Here is a 22,741-nt window from a genome sequence, read left to right as displayed (position 1 = left end):
TGATATAACTGTTACCTGTTTGAACACGCATGCTCACCAGCCTTAGTGGTATAGTGTGTACGTCATCGGATTTAAGGTATGCAGGTATTGGGATCGCACCGCGGTACCGGTTCTCATAAAGAATCGGTTTCAACAGCCCAATAGGAAGGTTTAAAGGCTAGTATACCGACTCGACTTCTCCTCTCTCATTAACCAAATTGTGACCATTAACATACTATCTCGGACAGCCAGCCAAAAACATTTATAGCTGAGGTGTGTGCCCAAGATATATATAAGCAAACTAAAACTAAAACTAAAATAAATAAATAAAATCAAGTTATAATGGAATAAAATGAAAACGCACACGCCGATTAGCCTATTATGTCGCACTCAGCACATTTTATTTACGGTTATATGGCGTCAGACATGTGGTTAAGGACGACACAGATATTAAGGGAGGAAACCCGCTGTCGCCACTTCATGGGCTACTCTTTTCGATTAGCAACAAGGGATTTTTTATATGCACCATCCCACAGACAGGATAGAACATACCACGGCCTTTGATGTACCAGTCGTGGTGCACGGACTGGAACGAGAAATAGCCCAATGGACCTACCGACGGGGATCGATCCCAGACCGACCGCGCACCGAGCGAGCGCTTTACCACTGGGCTACATCCCGCCCTTTGATCGGTTGGTACCAACCGATTATAACCGGTGATCGATGATGAAATCTTAACCGATTCCCATCAATGATATACGAGATCCCTTGCTGCTTTATTGCTACGGGTATAGACTATGTGACGGCTGTGGGCTTCCTTCTTTTCTCTATCTATAATAGACTATGTGACGGCTGTGGGCTTCCTTCTTCTCTCTATCTATATAAACTATGTGACGGCTGTGGGCTTCCTTCTTCTCTCTATCTATATAGACAAAATGACAGCTGTGGGCTTCCTTCTTGTCTCTGTCTATATAGACTATGTGACAGCTGTGGGCTTCCTTCTTTTCTCTATCTATATAGACTATGTGACAGCTGTGGGCTTCCTTCTTTTCTCTATCTATATAGTCTATGTGACAGCTGTGGGCTTCCTTCTTTTCTCTATCTATATAGACTATGTGACAGCTGTGGGCTTCATTCTTTTCTCTATCTATATAAAATATGTGACGGTTGTGGGCTTCCATCTTCTCTCTATCTATATAGACTATGTGGCGGCTGTGGGCTTCCTTCTTCTCTCTATCTTTATAGACTATGTGGCGGTTGTGGGCTTCCTTCTTCTCTCTATCTATAGGCTATAGACTAATAGTATGTGACGGCTGTGGGCTTCCTGCTTTTCTCTATCTATATAGACTATGTGGCGGCTGTGGTCTTCCTTCTTCTCTCTATCTATATAGACTATGTGGCGGCTGTGGGCTTCCTTCTTTTCTCTATCTATATAGACTATGTGACGGCCGTGGGCTTCCTTCTTTTCTCTATCTATATAGTCTATGTGACGGCTGTGGGCTTCCTTTTTTTTTCTCTATCTATATAGACTATGTGACGTCTGTGGGCTTCCTTCTTTTCTCTATCTATCGACAAAATGTCGTTATTTAAAATGTGCTGAATAAATATTGCTTTCGTTTTGCCGGTTTAGTGTTGTTGAAAGAAAACCGTGTTGCACGTAGTAACTAACTTCTACAAACTCGAGTTTCCTTTTAACGAATCAAAACCAACTAATCATTCTTAAGTAGTTTGAGCATGTAGCTAGTTTAAGAATCTGACAATGTACTCCACTGCTGGTAGGAATTTTAGAGAGACCAACAGGTTTAGCTTTAGTTTACACCTAAAGCTACACAAAGTGAATGGGATGCTTCAAAAGCCTCTTAAAGTATTCCATCCTCCATTTAATGCAATACAGGTGTGGAAAATGCCTATTATTAATGTTAGTCTTTGTCGGTAACAAACAAATCACCCGTGGGTGTCATGGGGTACGAACGAACCTCATTCAACTATTTCTTTTTCTTTCTCTTCTGGTTTTTTTTTCGCAGTAGGCCTAGTATACTTTTAGAAGATCAAATATTAGCCACAAAATGTACCAATTCATTACAAAAATTAAACCTTTTAAAATATCTTGGTGAATCCCATAGTAACACTAAACATTCCAGTTTAGCGAATAAATTCCTAGTTAGTTATCAAGTCGAATCGCCCTCAGTGTGATTAAATAACGTGGCCTCATTGATGTTTACAACTAATCAGTCACTTTAGAGGTATGGGCCCGTGCTTATAAAACTTTTGGAGTCCAGACCCAATGTCAAATGACGTTACTGTCTCAGACTCTATTAGAGTCTGGGGGCGGGACGTAGCCCAGCGGTAAAGCGTTCGCTTGATGTGCGGTCGGTCTGGGATCGATCCCCATTGGTGGGCCCATTGGGCTATTTCTCGCTCCATCCAGCGACAGCAGGTTTCCTCTCTCAATATATCTGTGTGGTCCTTAACCATATGTCCGGCGCCATATAATCGTACATAAAATGTGTTGAGTGCGTCGTTAAATTAAAAACATTTCCTTCCTTCTATTAGAGTCTCGAGTCTAGACTCTTAAAGTTTTATAAGCACCAGACCTGATCCAAAACCGACAACATTATAACAGAGGCGGAGATAGTAAAGGCAGGTTTTTAATAGACTAACCATCCATTCAGTAAAATTGTGTTTAAGCGTGCTGGAATAGATGCACCAGATTCAGCAGTCATAAGTCAATAATTCTGATGCTTTCCGCCTCCCGCCTTGGAATCAGTTCTGGAACAGTCATAAAAGTGAATGAATGCATGTGCTTTCTTCCACCTATTCCAGATATCTCATTAGCCTATGTAGCAGTTGAACTCGAACAATCCCCCAAGGTTTATCTATCTGTCTTCTAGAAGAAGAGAGTAATCCCTGTGACATCAATCTAGTAAAAAACCCCAAACAACCCCCCCTCCCCCCAAAAAAAAAAACCCCACACACACACCCCCAAAACAACAAGTTCGCTATCTGGAGTTAGAAATTATTACCGATTTACTTCAAGGGGTCCAAGAAGGGAAGCAACTCTCATTAAACCAGAGTAAACAGAAAACCCACAAATTGGTTTAACATTCATAGTTCTAGATGCAAGAATCATTCCAATTTTAATACCATAATAATTACGGGAATTTGACCCTCTTTCAACATTGCATAACTTAACAGTCACATCAGTTCCAACCAAATAAAATAGAGAATAGGGGCACTATTTTCGGCGGAATTATATCCGTGTTCATTGTCTTAAATACTGGCATGGTCACTCCACAGGATAATATTTGCCACAGCCACAAAGTGCAAGTGTACATGCAACTCTCGACACACCAGTTAGGATGATGTATTCGATTGTGTCGCATGTTTTCCTGCGCTGCATTCCGTCCATGCGTCTGTCACGGTGCAGCGTATTACAGGTGTAGCACGTGTGCATCGTACACTGATAAAGCGACCAATTATGGCGTGCAGCGGCTATTAACATGGGGATTTAGGACCGCAAGCCGGGCCGAGCCGCCTGTAATCTGACGCTTCATCTCAAACAACGTAGATGTACGGTGTAACTGCAGGACCCCGTGTTTACAAGTGATAAACTATGCACAACGAAACAGAAGTTTATCGAGATAAAACACACACACATATATCTACATATAACATATAACGAATATAAGCGGGACAAGATACACTGGTTTGAGTGATAATTACAAACGCGTTCTGACCTGGTATATAAACACTTTCTGACGGGTATGAGGAAGTACGATTTGCGCACATCTCATTGGCTTTTCCTGAACGCAGTGGGAATGTTGTAATGATAAAACCACGCCGCGACAAACATGTTAACGTGTTTTATTCTCAATGATGCAAACTCTTTCGTAAGTCCGTCGTACTGTTTCCCAAACCGTGTTTCATCGGAGAAACCCGTTAGCCGACAGAGGGCGTTGATATCGATGTGGAGTACGACGGCGGAGACGTCATCATCGTTGTCAGTTTTGAAAAAAAGAATCCAGTGATGAGATAGAGGAATGTACGTGTTCTCGTGGGATTAATCTTATGTTCAATTCTTAATGATGGAAAACAAGGTTTAGGACGAAATCACGGACGGCAGAAACACCATGGACGAAAGGTGACAGGAGGTGAGATAGATTTGTTAAACTCATCCTTTTCATTAATAAAGTTTAAAGTTTTTTTTTAACAACACCACTAGAGCACATTGATTTATTAATCATCGGCTATTGGATGTCAAACATTTGGTATTTTGACATACAGTCTTACACAGGAAACCCGTTACATTTTGTTTTCATTAGTAGCAGGAGATCTTTTGTATGCACCATCCCACAAACAGGATAACACATACCACGGCCTTTGATATACCAGTCGTGGTGCACTGGCTGGAACGAAAAATAACCCAATGGGCCCACCGACAAGGATCCATCACAGACCGACAATGCATCAAGCGGGCGCTTTACCACTATAACCGTAACTGTAAATAAAATGTGATGAGTGCGTCATTAAATAAACCATTTCCTTCCATTCCCTTGACTGTTTAAATGGAGTTTAAATATACAGCTATGTAATATAGTGCCATGTACAATGCATGTATATAGAACAAGGCCTCGTAAGTTGTTAAACTTGTGCCCGATTCTTTTGTTCTTTGTACAATAAAATAAGTTTTCAATCAGTATATTCTTTAAGAATGTTCATAAAAGGGCTTTTCTAGCATAGAGTACAAGCTTTTGTTTTCAATTTTACTATGCTGAAATCATAAGGGGGTGTTTTCAGTGCTGAAACAAATCCTCATATTTGAGTAAAAGCGAAAAAACGATAGAGATATCTGGGCAAAATGAGCTGGCCTGAAACCTTTTCACCGTGTATTTTCATCATTCTAACGGTCTACCACAATATTACTTGTGATCCATGTAAAAATGGGTAGTGATTCGTTTGCAACCGTATATAACTGTTTGGCAGTAATACTAATATGAATAAATGTTGTTATTCAGATTCGGGCATTTTCATTTAATTTGGGCAAAAATCAGTCTGACCCCCCCCCCCCCTGCAAAAATGGTAGCCAGTACGCCTATGGCTGGAATACATTTTATAGTGTTTATAGTAAAGTACACTGGAGATTCCGTGTGATTCCGTCTCGTCAAGTATATGATTCGTTCACAGCAATTTTATTTGCCGTAAAATGAGATAGTTTTTAAAAGAATGTGTCGAACTGCTACCTCTATACAATGGAGTTATTTGGTTATGTGTCGAACTGCTACCTCGATACAGTGGCGTTATCTGGTTATGTGTCAAACTGCTACCTCTGTACAGTGGCGTTATCTGGTTATGTGTCGAACTGCTACCTCGATACAGTGGCGTTATCTGGTTATGTGTCGAACTGCTACCTCTGTACAGTGGCGTTATCTGGTTATGTGTCGAACTGCTACCTCTGTACAGTGGCGTTATCTGGTTATGTGTCGAACTGCTACCTCGATGTAGTGGCGTTATCTGGTTATGTGTCGAACTGCTACCTCTGTACAGTGGCGTTATCTGGTTATGTGTCGAACTGCTACCTCTATACAATGGAGGTGTCTGGTTATGTGTCGAACTGCTACCTCTATACAATGGAGGTGTCTGGTTATGTGTCGAACTGCTACCTCTATACAATGGAGGTGTCTGGTTATGCGTCGAACTGCTACCTCTATACAATGGAAGTGTCTGGTTATGTGTCGAACTGCTACCTCTATACAGTGGCGTTATCTGGTTATGTGTCGAACTGCTACCTCTATACAATGGCGTTATCTGGTTATGTGTCGAACTGCTACCTCTATACAGTGGCGTTATCTGGTTATGTGTCGAACTGCTACCTCTGTACAATGGAGGTGTCGAACTGCTACCTCTATACAATGGAGTTATCTGGTTATGTGTCGAACTGCTACCTCTGTACAGTGGCGTTATCTGGTTATGTGTCGAACTGCTACCTCTACAGTGGCGTTATCTGGTTATGTGTCGAACTGCTACCTCTGTACAGTGGCGTTATCTGGTTATGTGTCGAACTGCTACCTCTGTACAGTGGCGTTATCTGGTTATGTGTCGAACTGCTACCTCTATACAGTGGCGTTATCTGGTTATGTGTCGAACTACTACCTCTATACAATGGAGTTATCTGGTTATGTGTCGAACTGCTACCTCTATACAGTGGCGTTATCTGGTTATGTGTCGAACTGCTACCTCTATACAATGGAGGTGTCTGGTTATGTGTCGAACTGCTACCTCTATACAATGGAGGTGTCTGGTTATGTGTCGAACTGCTACCTCTATACAGTGGCGTTATCTGGTTATGTGTCGAACTGCTACCTCTATACAATGGAGGTATCTGGTTATGTGTCGAACTGCTACCTCTATACAATGGAGGTGTCTGGTTATGTGTCGAACTGCTATCTCTATACAATGGAGGTGTCTGGTTATGTATCGCAAAAAAGAACATAATAGAGAAACAAGTTTTAATAATGTTTTCCTCTAAATCACCATCCAATTCAATTATTTCACAAAATATAGTGATTGATTAGAAACAAATGTGTATAATAATGAATCATAGTAGTAAAATATTTTACAATGAAATATAATCGCTGTCTATATTTCGCCTAGAAAGTAACTAGAAAATCAGCTTTTCAAAGTAAAAAAATCCACGTACAAAGGATGATTTCGCTACTCTAGAATATACGCTCTTTAACATTCAATCTTCTCTCTGTCCCCCCTCTCTCTCTCTCTCTCTCTCTCTCTCTCTCTCTCTCTCTCTCTCTCTCTCTCTCTCTCTCTCTCTCTCTCTCTCTCTCTCTCTCTCTCTCTCTCTCTTGCCTGCGTAAACTCTATATAGTAGAGTTCGTCTGTGTTTATTATTACATTTTCTGCGCCGTGTTATTGTACTCGACATTCGTCGGTAATTATATAATGTTCCAAAAACAACATCCACTCAGTAAATACAACAAGAATGCGGACGACTAAAGCATCATAATTCTCCGGTTTAACACGGTGCGTGGAGCACACATGATAAAGGGCGGATGCAGGCTTTTTCAGGGAAATGTCACCTACTGAATTCCAGAGGACACTAAGCCGACTAAGTGTTTAGATGTTCTCTACTAAAAACTAATCTTACACACTTATTGTAGAGAACATATTGCATTATTTATGATATCACACAGCAATAAAAGACAAATGATTAGCTGCTCCTACGTGATGGCCCGGTCGCTATAGCCATACCATCAAATGAAATAAGCACTATCGAAATTAATATGTCTGTCATGCTTAAGTCAATCTGAAATTGACTGTTTTGTGACACATACATTAACTGTAAGCGCAAGTGCCGTAAATAAGTTTTAGTTGAATAGAAACCGTTTTCCTCCTCTTTACCCCCCCCCCCCCCCCCATTTTCTGTCCCCATGTCGCAATTCTTCAATTTGCATAATTTCATTATTTGTCATAATGCAGAGTATCCTTAAACTGTGCATTGTTGATATGTATGTTATATGTAGATACATACATATACGTGTACGTATAATATTCGTATGTTGTGGTTTTCTTATGTATTATTGATTTCGATTTAAATATTAACCCACTGTATACCCTCGCCAGATGGGTGTGTAGTGTGATCTGTAAGAGTGGCAATTCCTTACTTGTTTTTTAAAAGAAAAGAAAACAGTTTTAGCTGGAAAAGATGTTTAAATTAATTTTAAACCTTGTTTTTCAGGGTAGATGAGCAATAAAATAATATATTCGTATCCGTTACTCATCATTTATCCTACAACTCGTTGTTTAAAAACGTATCCAATTCACCTTCGATCGTCAGATACGATTAAAAACAATCCTTAAGATAAATAATAGCTAATGATGACCCATATATTCTCTATTTATCCATCTGTTAAACATAAGATTTTTCAGGACATTTCAAAATTTAAGGGAGGGAGCTTGCACACCCCACTGTGCACTCCCTACATCAGCGCACGCAAGACGGAAATTTACTTGCTTGAACCAGCCAATAGTTACAAACGCTGACTCTAATTATTAGGCAGTGTAAAATATTTTCGACCATTACAGATGTTTTTTTTACCGTTAAAGGGACTGTCTAAAGTTTGCTATATTGTAGAATACTTTCGACTAATGAAATTTTAGAACGACTAATATTACATATTAAATACATTAATTTTAAGTGTTTCTGGTCAGGATTTGGTGCCCCAGAAATTTCTTACGTATATATAGAATACTAAACGAGCTTGCCTGTCATACCATTTTTATGAAATGAGTGAACAGGTTTGGTATCTGACGAGCAAAAGCGAGTCAGATACCAACACTGTTCACGAGTTTCATAAAAATGGTATGACAAGCAAGCTAGTTTAGTATTTTATTTATTACAAACCAGCTGCAAAGAAGCCGCAACGCAAAAGTAAGCAGATGTCGAGACCCACTACATGCTATTTTTCAACGAATTGGGTCAGCAAGTGATCTATGTCACACTGACGTCACGCCAATATTACACTAGTTAGATATTGAGTGATTGTTATTGCATGAGCAATGTCTTACAATGGTGCGTAATAAGACAAAAATATCTATAAGAAAATAAAATGAAAATTAACCAAGGACCAGCAGAAACACGTTTAATATACAACTACTAATATTTTATTTTATTATTTTAATTATGTAATTACAGTCATCAAATAGTCTCTATTGGTCTACATCATCCTAACGATCACCTAAAACTCAGGATAGTCCTTGTAATAACATATTACTTACAACGTCAATATTAGCGGCTCCAGTATGTATGTTTAGCATTTTATGAGAAACAGAAAGCATAGTACTTCCGGAACTCGGGTCAGTGGCTTTACCAGTTCACTGAAGACAGTTAGCAAAGTATGTAGTTACCAAATAGCAAAGGTGAGAATGTTGATCCTTCTAGCACCCTTGTACTCGTATATTCTCTCCCATTCCTTTCATGTTTGGAAGATAACGTGAAACGTATACGCGTACTAACTCATGTTTGTACTTGCTAAAGGGTCTTTTCATCAAAACATAATAATATAAGTATTAACTGTAAGGAAAGCGCATATTCTGTTTGTTACCGGTTTACTGGTAAGTATCATTTAAAGCAATAATTCTCAAAGCAAATGATTGTACAGAACAGACCAACAGAACAGAACAGAACAGAACAGACCAGATTAGATAAGAACAGACCAGAACTGAAAAGAACAGAACAGAACAGGACGCACGCGTTGCATCCAGTCTATATGAGCCTTTAGTAGAAAACATCTTAACAATAGAGGAACATTCAACATAGTCTTTTTAACTGTGCTTTTTCTTTTCAGGCAATGAAGTTTATATACCAAAGGTATGGACAACCCACAAACCGCCATTGTAACTGCGATACCGCCGCCATAACTCCTCGAATATGACTTCCGGTCATCATGGGCGGAAGCAGACGTTGTCTCGATCTCACAGGTTGTGGAAGATATTTGTGTTGTGTGTGAAGCGTTTCATAACCTTCCTCGTTTCGCAGGTCGGTCTGACGTCAGCAGTTGTTGCGTACTGCATGCTGGGAAGTGTCATTTTCAAGATGCTGGAGGCACCGTACGAACAGTCACAACGACTGAAGATCAAGCAGCTGAAGGAGGCGCAGACGAAGAAGTTTCTGGAAATCACCGAACGGCTGGACGTGAGTCCTCGAGGACAGGACCAGTGGAAGCAAGAAGCAGACGACATTCTGAAAGCGTTTCAGGACGAGGTGTACCAAGTCATCAAACACAACGGCTGGGACGGCCAAGGCATGGATGAGGAGCTGCAATGGTCTTACGCAGGAGCCATGTTGTATTCCGTGACTGTCCTCACGACCATTGGTTAGTATAGAATTTCGCAGGAGCCATTTTATATTCCGTGACTGTCCTCACGACCATTGGTTAGTATAGAATTTGACATAGTTGCAGAGGTATATTATATTCCGTGACCATTCCCACAACCATTGGTTAGTATAGAATTTCGCAGGAGCCATGTTATATTCCGTAACTGTCCTCACGACCATTGGTTTTATATTACGTGACCATCCTGACAACCATTGGTTAGTATGGAATTACGCAGGAGCTATGTTATATTCCGTGACTGTCCTCACAACTATTGATTAGTATAGAAGCACGCAGGAGCTATGTTATATTCCGTGACTGTCCTCACAACTATTGGTTAGTATAGAAGCACGCAGGAGCAATGTTATATTCCGTGACTGTCCTCACAACCATTGGTTAACAGGGGTGCAGAAATGGAAAATACTTCACTAGCCCGCCGGACCGGAACCAACTAAAATTTTGTAGCCCGCTAGAATCTCTACTAGTCCGCAAGCCTATACTTTTGTTTAGCAATATGTTAATATCACTGGTGTAGGAAGGAGGGGGGACCCCCCACCTTTCTTGATCCAGTTGCAGCATGTATGTATGTGCATATTGTCACCTTCTTACGCCACTGTATGTATATATATATAATATATTATATATATATATAATCACAAAAACATTAAGGACACTTGGTAAGTTATCAACATCACGTGGCAAACGAACGAAATCAAACCCCAAACCTTGATTGATAAATCAATACATGTTGAAATATTCTGATAAGACTACGTTATTCACATTTCTTTCATATAGATTTACAAAATTCAAATAACATCCCGCAAGTATTTAATAGAAGAATATATTCAAAACACACCGGCGACATACTTTCAACGTAAATAAATCATTATTGTTTTTAGAAACTACTGACCTTTGACAGGCCCTGTTTCCTGGGAATTAGGCTAAATCGGAACCACTATCAAAACGGAACCGATTTGGCTATAACGGCACCTCAATGTAATGACAAAAAAATAATATATTGTAGATATATAGAGTGTAGGGTGCCGTTTCAATCAACGCTAGGTTCCATATTGTCCAGTTTGGTTCCATTTTCGTTTGGGGCTGTTTTGGCATGGTTCCGATTTTGCTATAACCAATTTCCGGAATATCGCGGTTGCGCAGTTCGAAACTCTAAGTTGTTTATTGACAATGCGGCGCATGCATTATTATGTGTCACCATCATTCTAAAACGTTTGTTTGAATGGTTTGGAATTCTTGCATGACTGATGCGTAGTCGCGGATTCAATGCCAAAAAAAAAAAAAATAATAATTAAAAAAAAAAAAAAAAAAAAAAAAAAAAAAAAAAAATTATAATACAGTCAGTCTGGAAAAGATAGATCGCCCGTCGGACTTGTAGTGGTAGTTGCATTTTTTATTTTGTCCGTCAGAATTTTTACTTGCATTCGGCAAGCGGGCGAGTACTTTCTGCACCCCTGGTTAGTATAGAATTGCGCTTGAGCTATGTTATATTCCGCGACTGTCCTCACAAGTATTAGTTAATACAGAATTACACACGAGCTATGTTATATTGTCATCGCAAGTATTGGTTGGTATAGAATTATGCAGGAGCTATGCTATATTCTGTGACCGTCCTTACAATTATTTGTCAATATAGACATCTTAGGTTTTATCCCTGCGAGCTAATTAAACATGTGTGTAGGTATTACAAATATTATGACAAATCGTAGCGATTACATGTTCTACTTCCCACTACAAGTCTCCTCGTGAGAACCTCTACCATTACTCATGACCGGTGTTATATATCATGTCTGACCTCACAACTGTGTTATATATGTTATGCTATATTCCGTGACTATCTTCATAAGTATTGGTTAGTATAGCCCGATATTAGACTTTGTTTGACAGTGGTTCATGAATGCAATATCCACTAGACTTTGTCTTGTACAGGTTCAACTTTGTCAAACTAGTCTTTGGAGTAGGAAGAATTGACTCTTCATAGGGAGTAAATTCATGGGATAATACCGTCACAAAACTTTCAAAACGTCCCTTTAGTTCTCTTGTGCAGAAATACGACTTTAAGTGTGATAACTGTTTTGTCGTTTGGATAATATTGGGTGTTGTTGTCCTAGACACGGACACTGAAGGGTATATGCCGTCTTGTGGAATCAAAGGCAGTATTCCTATAGAAGAGACCATCATAGCCATGTAAAAAGTTCATACCCCGAGTTACTGGTTTTATGGTTCATGTAGATATTGGACATGGCATGCCATTTATTATTTCGAATAAAATCAGCTAATAGTACATTGTAAATGGAGCCAGGATAAATACAAATGATATTACGGATGAAATACACAAGTTTTCATAATATCCTTGACCCTTTTTAGGTATGGGTTGTATGGGAAAGAAACAACTTCAGATTAGAAGTATACATGATAATTGTATTCAGCATGTAAGGTGGTATTATCTGTGTCCTTTCATCCCACGCTCGCTAGTAATTAAAGGCATGTTTGCGATCACGCGTATCTTGATAGTCACTTCTGCGGCGCGCCGTCCAACTGATAGAGCAAATTAAACCTGCTCAGACCCATGCCTATTCTCTTGTCTAATTTAAACCATCAGGCGTCTGCCATAAATACATATCATAACAAGCAAGGTATATCTCTGTGTTTCGAATATGAACGATAAAACCATTAATGTATTTGTACACAAAGTAGATTCTAAAGAATGTTTCCACAAGGTCACAGCTGCTTCCATGAACCATAGTCAAGTGTTCTGTTTATAGGAGTAGCACCACTCTCCAGAACAATTAATCCTTTCTACCTCAAATCTTCAAAGGCTAGTTACACAAATATAAATTTACACCAGACAGATCTCATTCTACACAAGACATATCTCAATCTACACATGACAGATATATACACAACACATATCTCAACCTACACAACACAGATCTCAATCTACACAAGACAGATCTCATTATACACGACATAAATCTCAATCTACACAACACAAATCCAAGTCTACACGACACAGATCTTAATCTACACAGCACAGATCTTAATCTACACAAGACAGATATCAATATACACAATCTGGTCGTGAGTCATTAACTGGTCCTAATTTGCGTTGCGGGGTCAAAATGACCAATTTTTCACTATTCTTGGTATAAATACCTAGGATACTAGTGGTAAAAAAAACTAAAAACAAATAAAAAATTCCATCAATTAGCAAAGATATTAAAAATTTTAATCAACAAATTTAATAGAAAATGCATTACACTGTACACACGTTTTTGGCATTTCCTCAAATCATACCTACCTTGACGTAATTGGCCTTAGACACAATAATATCCATCTGATTTCAATAATGTATGTGGGTCTGAACGGTTTGTTCCATCCTAGGACTATGTCTGAAGTTTTAATTGTTTTTTCTCACCAAAATCTTAAAAAAGTACCATTTAGAAGAGATTATCCTAAAAAAATGTAACAACTTCCCAGGTTTCTTTGTTTGAAATTCAACCACTGGTGTTTATGACACCCCAAAGATTCAGAAGATGTGGCTGAATCACTCTTCAATTAGACATCTTCACATGTCGAGTAACATTGTCCTGCCACCTACTGGCCTACATCTGACTACCAAAATTAGAGATATTATATCAGATTCTTTATGAATGAAGTTAGTACATTCATGTGTTTCCACTTTCTAAATGAGTATAAAATATAACAACCATTGTTGAGACTTCATCCAACTGAAAGACAGTGAAATGACCTTTTCACTAAATGATATATCATAAGTATGACTATGTATCATGAGTAATCATTTACCATTGAGAAATGGTAAGAATGAGCAAATTCGTCATTAAAATTTCAAGACAAAGGCTTGGAGCTGCTGTGCTTCAAGAAAATGACTTTAACATGTATAATTACCTGCCCTCTATTGTCCTCTATGGTGAAGTTTGTTTTATTTAACGACACCACTAGAGCACATTGATTTTTTATATTATCATCGGCTATTGGACGTCAAACATATGGTCATTCTGACACCGTGTTTTTGTTGAGGAAACCCGCTGTCGCCACATAGGCTACTCTTTTACGACAGGCAGCAAGGGATCTTTTATTTGCACTTCCCACAGGCAGGATAGCACAAACCATGGCCTTTGTTAAACCAGTTATGGATCCCTGTTCGGTGCAAGTGGTTTACACCTACCCATTGAGCCTTGCGGAGCACTCACTCAGGGTTTGGAGTCGGTATCTAGATTAAAAATCCCATGCCTCGACTGGGATCCGAACCCAGTACCTGCCAGCCTGTAGACCGATGGCCTAACCACAACGCCAACGAGACCGGTTTGTCCTCTATGGCTATTAAGTGACATCTAGTGGGGAAAACCTGAAACTACAGCTGTTTAACACCCATAGAATGTCTGTAGCCACAAATGTGTACAACCACTAGCACCCCCCCCCCCCCCCCCCGCCTGCATGCTCCACCTCTGACTTAATTCATATATTTGTACATAACTCACAAAGTATTTTATATTTTTTCTTCCTGTTTTTTTACCCACATTAAACGCGCTCTGACACAGATGGTTGACCTAATTATTGGCCCAACAAGGTATTATATGACAATATATACATTTGATTTGTACCTAAAAGTACTTTATTGAACCATCTACATAACCACCATTTCACACTTATTATTGTTATTTTATAAAAATAATTGAATTATGGGTACGGTCCATAATTCTGAGAAAAATAACACCTATTTGGAGAGCAGAGGTGTGACGTATTATATTGAGTCACGTGACGGGCATTCCCCGAATAACCGCAGTGCCAAAACGATTTACCAAGCTCGTGTAACAAAAACGCTTGACCGTCCTCTGCGACGTAGGGTAAATAGAAGAAAAAAACCCCAATGAAAATAAGTTATTAAAAAATAATAAAAACATGTACTGAATGATAATAAGCTCATACATTAATTTATTTTAGTAACAGAAGCATATTAAACGTCGAAAATCCCGACTAGTTAGGCCTTGCATCTATAGGTAAATTGTTCGTTAGTCGTACACGAAAAACTCTAAACATCTGGATCACAAACACCGTCATTTTCCACCTTGTCAAATTCACTATTATACCAAATATGCCATAACAGCTGACTTGGGATAGGAATTGTTACATTTTTGAAAAATACTCTGAACTAGACGGTGTTTATATACGATGTGACTATATATACGAAGGCCGTGTCTATAGCCTCCACTGACGAGGGCTGGCTATATTCACAGCAAAAATGTATATAGACGGTAAATAAGTACATGTATTTGATTGATCCATATTACCGAACCATCTGGAACAGGAGGAATACATACTAAGTACTGTACGAACAGTGCATTTTCTGAACAGGGGAGGGGGTGGGGGAGTATATGAATTTAGCGGACCCTTTTGTATACGTTTTCCATAGATATACGAATAACGTCATATTGTCCCTACAGTACTAACAAAAAATTAATTATAATAAATAAATAAATAAATGATGATGATGATGATGATGATGATGATGGATGAATGAATAAATAAATAAAAGTAACAATTACAAATTATCAGCGGCTGAGGTAGATTAACTGAAAGAGAAACTAATTACGGACAGTACACAAACTAACATCAAGGCTTGAACTTAATAATTTTTCACTGATTGCAATTTTGAGGCTGCTTACGTAAATTTTGTAAAAAAGTTAATTTTACCGTAAATAAATATGACTAAAAGGTTATTTTGCTATATTTAGTCACATTTCAAATGCTCAAAATTGCAAGGGCCAATAAAACTGAAAATACATTTTTTTATAGGCTACTACTAAAGCTGAGACCACTCGCGGGTCCCCCACTAAATTTATGTAATGTTTTTGTAACAACCGCCCCCACCCACCCCACCCCACCGCGACGTGATTTTACCAACATTATAATACATGTAATAATAATAATAATACACAATTATTATTCCTATTACTAATATTACTATTATTATTATTATTATTAGCCTACTACTACCTTTTTGGGGTGGAGGGCGGTGTTTTATCTGGAGGAGTTTTGGCTATAAAAATGCAAGATTAACGTGCGTGCACACACGCATAAACGGCAGGCTGAACTTGTCCCTGCACGTAGAACAGGATTCAACTGGGTTAAGTAATAATTAGCCAACCTTTGGACGACAAAACATGCAACAGTACACTGTTTTTTTACGCTATACATTAAAACCGAAATATCACTTTGCGAACCAGTCAAAATAATTTGCACACGCGCCTAATAATAATAATAATAATAATAATAATAAATAATAATAGTGAATTCATGTTCCGACTGTTTATTATTTTATTTCAGCGTATTCGCGGTTATTTTCGTCACGAAATAATATATATAGCCGGCCCTCATTTGCCAAGTCTCTATACACGGCGATCGTTTATATAAGTCCAAAAATACATTATACGGTTGTCGTATATATAGCCTCATCACTACGAGTTTGTTTTTCCGTATTTTTCATGTCTCATCACAAGAAGAGTTCCAGATTTTAAAAAAGAAGTGTATCATGGAATTCCCTCGATCGTAGTTCAATTAAAATATTTTGGATCATACAATAACTAGGTTTGGTATTCCAAATGATTGTAAGTTCCATTTATAATGCATATTTAGAGAAACAAGGCCCACTAAATCCGTAATTGAGCTCCTTTAAACTATACGGATTTCCCTTTCTTCTGATACCAAAATCATTGAAAAGAACCATTATTATGGGATGTAGCAATATTTAAAAACTTGTGTTTTAGAAAAACTGCAACGGCTCCACCTTTTTAGGGTGACCAGTTAGTGACTTACGGCCATCTACACAAGACAAATTTCAATCTACACAAGACAGATCTCAATATACACATGGCAGATATATACACAACACAGATATCAATCTACACAAGACAGATCTCAATCTACACAACACAAATTTCAATCTACACAACACAAATTTCAATCTACACATGACAGATATATACACAACACAGATTTGATCTACACAAGACATCTCAATCTAAACAAGACGGATCTCAATCTACACAACACATATATCAATCTACACAACACAGATCTCAGTATACACATGACAGTTATATACACAACACAGATGTGATCTACACAACAGATCTCAATCTACACAAGACAGATCTCAATCTACACAAGACAGATCTCACTCTACACATGAGAGATTTCAATCTACACATGAGATATATATACACAAGATAGATAGATGACTACTATAACGTGCTCATATACCACTAGAGTTTCGAACACGCCCACCCAGAGTCCGACCTCCGATAAGATCGGTGGCCTGACTAGGGATGGGGGGAGGGGGAAGGTGGAGTTGAAAATGGGCAGAATTTTGAAAATAGCAATTAGTGAAAAAGTTAATAAAATTTAAAAAAAGAGAAAAAAAAGAGTTACAAGCCAAAAATAAAAAAGAATTGACTGCTCGGCCAAATATTTATATAATTTGGAGCATTTTAGAAGGACAGTCCAAAAATAAATAAGAAAAAGAAGAGAGGATCGGACTATTTAATAATATTTAAAAAAGAAAGTAATTTCGACATAAAATTTTGAACGCAGATCTAAAAGTTTAAAGTCCGATCGATATGTCCTCGTGAGTGGCCTCGTTAAGGCTGTTTGGGTGCACAGCTTATAGGGACGAGATGGGTTGCATCCCGTCAAGAAAACCATAGATTGACAGTCATTAGACGTTGAAGGTGTAATGCTGTGCTAAAATACAGATCTTGAGAAGCTGGATCTGTCTGAACGAGAGAGAGAGTATCAAACTAGGGTATAGTCCAGTCGTCATGGGTTGGTATAGTGGTTCTGACGGGCCCGACTCCGGAGGATACGAGATGGTATCACTATAAAGCAAAGTAAAGTCTAGAAAAGAGTAGTAGGGGCCGACCCCGCTTCCTATTTCTTCTTTGAGTGGGGCGGTCAATCTCCCAGTGCTGCTAGGACAGATTCGGACATGTAAAGACTAAACGCGAACAACCGTGGCGTTCTGCAGAATGGCTGTCATACGAGTCACGAAAAAACAAGTCGACATAGTCAGCTGAAGAAATGACGTGGAGGCAAGGAATCTCGTTAAAAAATAATCCAACCTAGTGGTGCAGGCTGTCGAAACGAGAAGCGTTCCAGCGTTCAATCAGTTCCAATGGCTGCATACACCCCAGTAGAAAACTTCATTTCGCTGACAAAAACAACGAAACGAAGGATCCCCAAGTCGAGCACACGTAGCACGTGCAATGTGCACAAGCGAAACAAACACGTCTTACCGCGTCGAGCTTCAGACTGGGAATGTATATACACAAGACAGATATCAATCTACACAAGACAGATCTCAATCTACACAAGACAAATTTCAATATACACAAGACAGACCTCAATCTACACAACACATATTTCATCCTATACGACATATATCTCAATCTACACAACAGATTTCAATCTACACGACATAGAGCTCGATCTTAATCTACACAAACGGATATCAATCAACACGACAGATCTCAATCTACGCAACACAAATTTCAATCTACACAAGACATCTCAATCTACACATGATAGATTATATACACAACACAGACATGATCTACACAAGACAGATCTCAATCGACACATGACATATATATACACAACAGATATGATCTACACCAGACAGATCTCAATCGAAACAAGACGGATCTCAATCTACAAGCACAGATCTCAATCTACACAACACAGCCCAATCTACACAACACAGAGCTCAATCTACACAGCACAGAGCTCAATCAACCACACACAGATCTCAATCTACACAACACATAACTCAATATACACAACATAAAGTTCAATCTACAAAACACAGAGCTCAATCTACACAACACAGCTCAATCTACACAACACAGAGCTCAATCTACACAACACAGCTCAATCTACAAAACACAGAGCTCAATCTACACAAGACAGATCTCAAGCTACACAACACAAAGCTCAATCTACACAACAGAGATCAATAACAAAACACAGAGCTCAATCTACACCAGACAGATTTCAATCTACACAACACAAAGCTCAATCTACAAAAAACAGAGCTCAATCTACACAACACAGAGCTCAATCTACACAACAGATATCAATCTACAATCCACAGAGCTCAATCTACAAAACACAGAGGTCAATCTACACAATACAGAGCTCAATCTACACAACACATAACTCAATATACACAACACAGAGCTCAATCAGCCACACACAGATCTCAATCTATACAACACAGATCTCAATCTACACAACATAAAGTTCAATCTACAAAACACAGAGCTCACTCTACACAACACAGAGCTCAATCTACACAACACAGCTCAATCTACACAACACAGATATCAATCTACACAAGACCTATCTCAATCTACGCAAGACATATCTCGATGAAAATTTAGACGGATATGCCTTATGGAATCACGTCCAATTGTAAGGATGGATCGTAAGAGGGCAAATTAGTTAGGACGTCAAACTTAGATTTAGAGACTTGTGAACCTTAAGGAACGCGAATTATTACTATAACCATGCGTGAACAACAACGGTGTTGACACCAGCAAACGATTAATCATCTTATGCATGTATCGTTGGGCCGTCAACGCCAGGGTGGCCTAAGGGACAGGAGAAAGGTAGATCGCACCATTTTCATGCCATCGCAGTATTAAAGTGATAATAAAGCGGTTACATATATCACAGAATGTTACTAAAAACATCAACAATTAAAACCTTAAACGATATCATGTTTTGACCCCTCCTTAGTACGTTTTGCCTATATTATAGCATCTGTTCATATCAAAGTTTTACTAACATTATACAGAGCATTAAATTCTACCATGCTAGTCATTGGATATATATATATATATATATATATATATATATACACACACACACACACATTTTTTTGTAATGTGATTTGCATCAGTATATATCCACTAGGTATTATTTTGCGGGCTGCCCTTAAAATTAGGATGGCAATTTTATGCGGAACTAGGATTAGTGAAAAAAGTTTCCTGTCATACCCCAAAATAAATAGCATAACTCCCATTGTGTTCGACTTACTTAATGGTGACCCTGGGATGATGGTATGTAATATTATGTATGGTGTGTAATAATTTAATTGAAACGTTGCGTGCAGACGCTTTAGTCACATGTTATTATTGTTTTCTATGGGATTTGATTTTGTGGTATGCACCCTTCAGCTGTGATACGATATGTGATGACATGCCACACTGTTTTTATTCAGCCTAAATGTTTTACCAATTAAACACATTTTTGTTATTTCTTCTGCAGCCCAAATTTCATAGATATATTCTCTTTTTTGGCGCGTCTATGTAAACATTTCTTCTTCACTGGTGATTATTTGTGTAAATGCCAGTATAAAAGTAACGAATTATGAAAAAAGGAATGCTAGTTGTGTGACGAGAGAAGGAAATCGTCTGCGTACGTGGAAGTGGTGCAGAAAGCCGATAGCAGACAACACCGATGGAGAGATAGGAGCGCTGAATGAAGGCGGAAACAAATTAGAGAAAAATATGTGCGAGGGAACGCAGTGCTGAATTGACGCGTCAAAACACGGATTGTCAAATACGTTATTCGAACACTAAATACGTTACTCGTCTTGTGGCGGTGTATGGACTTGAGTGCAATGAAGTATACTTACCTGACTGGTCTCTATTGATGTAATGGTGAATGTACGAGGGGTGCAGATTCGTGAAAAATGTAATGGTGAATGTACGAGGGGTGTAGATTCGTGAAAAATAAACAGTTTTTATGAATCTACACTTCCGAGTGTATTCTCGCTTTTTCTGTCTCTGTCTCATAGTCGGTAGGCCCATTGGGCTATTTCTTGCTCCAGATAGTGCACCACGACTGGTATATCAAAGGCCATGGTATGTGTTATCCAGTCTAGGATGGTGCATATAAAAGATCCAGTGCTGCTAATGGAAAAGAGTAGCCCATGAAGTGGCGACAGCGGGTTTCCTCTCTCAATATCGTATGGTCCTTAACCATATGTCCGACGCCATATAACCGAAAATAAAAGAACATATCCTTCTGTCTCTGTCTGTCTGTCTGTCTGTCTCTCTCTCTCTCTCTCTCTCTCTCTCTCTCTCTCTCTCTCTCTCTCTCTCTCTCTCTCTCTCTGTGTGTTTGTGTATATGTATATGTGTGTGTGTGTGTGTGTGTGTGTGTGTGTAGATGCTCGCGTGCAGGTGAAGGGTTTCGAAGGTCCAAACCCTTCTCTGCTCAAGCAATTTTTTTCTATATATATTTTTTGGTAGAGCAATACCAGAACCCCTGTAAATATCGATCGCCACACTCTAGACCTCCCCTGCCCGCTAAATTCCTATGACACGAGCTAGGTATATATATGTGTATATACGTGCGTGAGTGCGTGCATATATCTGGCTGTATATGTATGTATATATGTATGTATGTATGTGATGTGTAGTGTAGTGTAGTGTGTGTATGTTTGTATGTGATGTGATGTGATGTGTAGTGTAGTGTAGTGTAGTGTGTATGTTTGTATGTGATGTGTAGTGTAGTGTAGTGTAGTGTAGTGTAGTGTAGTGTAGTGTAGTGTAGTGTAGTGTAGTGTAGTGTAGTGTAGTGTAGTATTAAGGAGCGTTAACTGGACTATTTCAATGTATCCATTATAACAAAATCATGTTTTTGCTTTATTTCACAGGTTATGGTCACATAGCACCAAAAACCGACTGGGGTCGAATAGTGACAATATTCTACGCCATATTTGGAATTCCCCTGACCTTTCTGTGTGTGAGAAACATTGGATCCCTTCTCAGCAGCTGCGTCCGTTTCTTCTACCGACATGCCTGCATCGGTGCCATCAACCAGTGGGTAGAAATTCAAACAAAGATGCAAGTCTCGAGAAATCTCGAACGTCTCCAGCATGCCATCCACGCGCGTGCGCGGAAGTTCAGCCTCACCTTGACCAACGACCTCTACCATCACAGGCGGCGGGTCCCCGTCAACCGCCCGTCGATCGACGAAGTCGAGTCCGTCTGCTCCAAGTCTGACGACGGCATCGACGAGGACGACGGGGTTGTGTCGCTATTTAGCGAGCGGACGGGGAAGATCAGAATCAGCAGCGACTACAAACTCCGTGTGCCCATATCTCTGACTCTGACGATAATGACGTGCTACATAGTAGGGGGCGCCATCATGTTCTCCATATGGGAGAAGAACTGGAACTTCCTCGTGTCCTCCTACTTCTGTGTGATCACGCTCACTACGATCGGGTTCGGTGACTACGTGCCCGGCACGGACATGGACTCGTGGTCCAACGAGGAGAAGCGTGTCATCTGCTGCCTGTACCTGCTGTTCGGGATGGCCATGCAGGCGATGTGCTTCCACCTGATGCAGGAGGAGATCAGGATGAAGTTCAGGCGGCTCGCCAAGAGGATCGGACTCATTGAGGACGACCAGCCGAAGACGCCACCGGAAAGTTTACAAGATGAAGAAAATACAGACTGATGTTAAGGCAGCTCGCCAAGTGGATTATACTCCTCATCGAGGTTTACAAAATGAAGATACACGCCGAGATACTGCTGATGTTAAGGCGGCTCGCCAAGTGGATTATACTCCTCATCAAGGTTTACAAAATGAAGATACACACTGAGATACTGCTGGTGTTAAGGCGGCTCGCCAAGTGGATTATACTCCTCATCAAGGTTTACAAAATGAAGATACACACTGAGATACTGCTGGTGTTAAGGCGGCTCGCCAAGTGGATTATACTCCTCATCAAGGTTTACAAAATGAAGATACACACTGAGATA

The 22,741-nt window shown here is 39.4% G+C and overlaps 1 protein-coding gene across 1 annotated transcript; it reads left to right on the top strand.

Moving 5' to 3' along the window:
- Positions 1-3,592: 3,592 nt before the first annotated feature.
- On the top strand, positions 3,593-22,437 carry LOC121367499 (potassium channel subfamily K member 1-like). The gene is made up of 3 exons (XM_041491710.1): positions 3,593-4,130; positions 9,339-9,866; positions 21,631-22,437. Exons 2-3 carry the CDS (start codon positions 9,422-9,424, stop codon positions 22,434-22,436), a joined length of 1,251 nt encoding a protein of 416 aa, XP_041347644.1. The 5' UTR covers positions 3,593-4,130; positions 9,339-9,421; the 3' UTR covers position 22,437.
- The last annotated feature ends 304 nt before the right edge of the window (positions 22,438-22,741 follow it).

Source organism: Gigantopelta aegis, chromosome 3 (genome assembly GCF_016097555.1).
Source record: "Gigantopelta aegis isolate Gae_Host chromosome 3, Gae_host_genome, whole genome shotgun sequence".
NCBI classification, from domain to species: domain Eukaryota; kingdom Metazoa; phylum Mollusca; class Gastropoda; order Neomphalida; family Peltospiridae; genus Gigantopelta; species Gigantopelta aegis.
The sequence above is the reverse complement of the archived record's forward strand: the minus strand, read 5'-3'. Positions and strand labels throughout refer to the sequence as shown.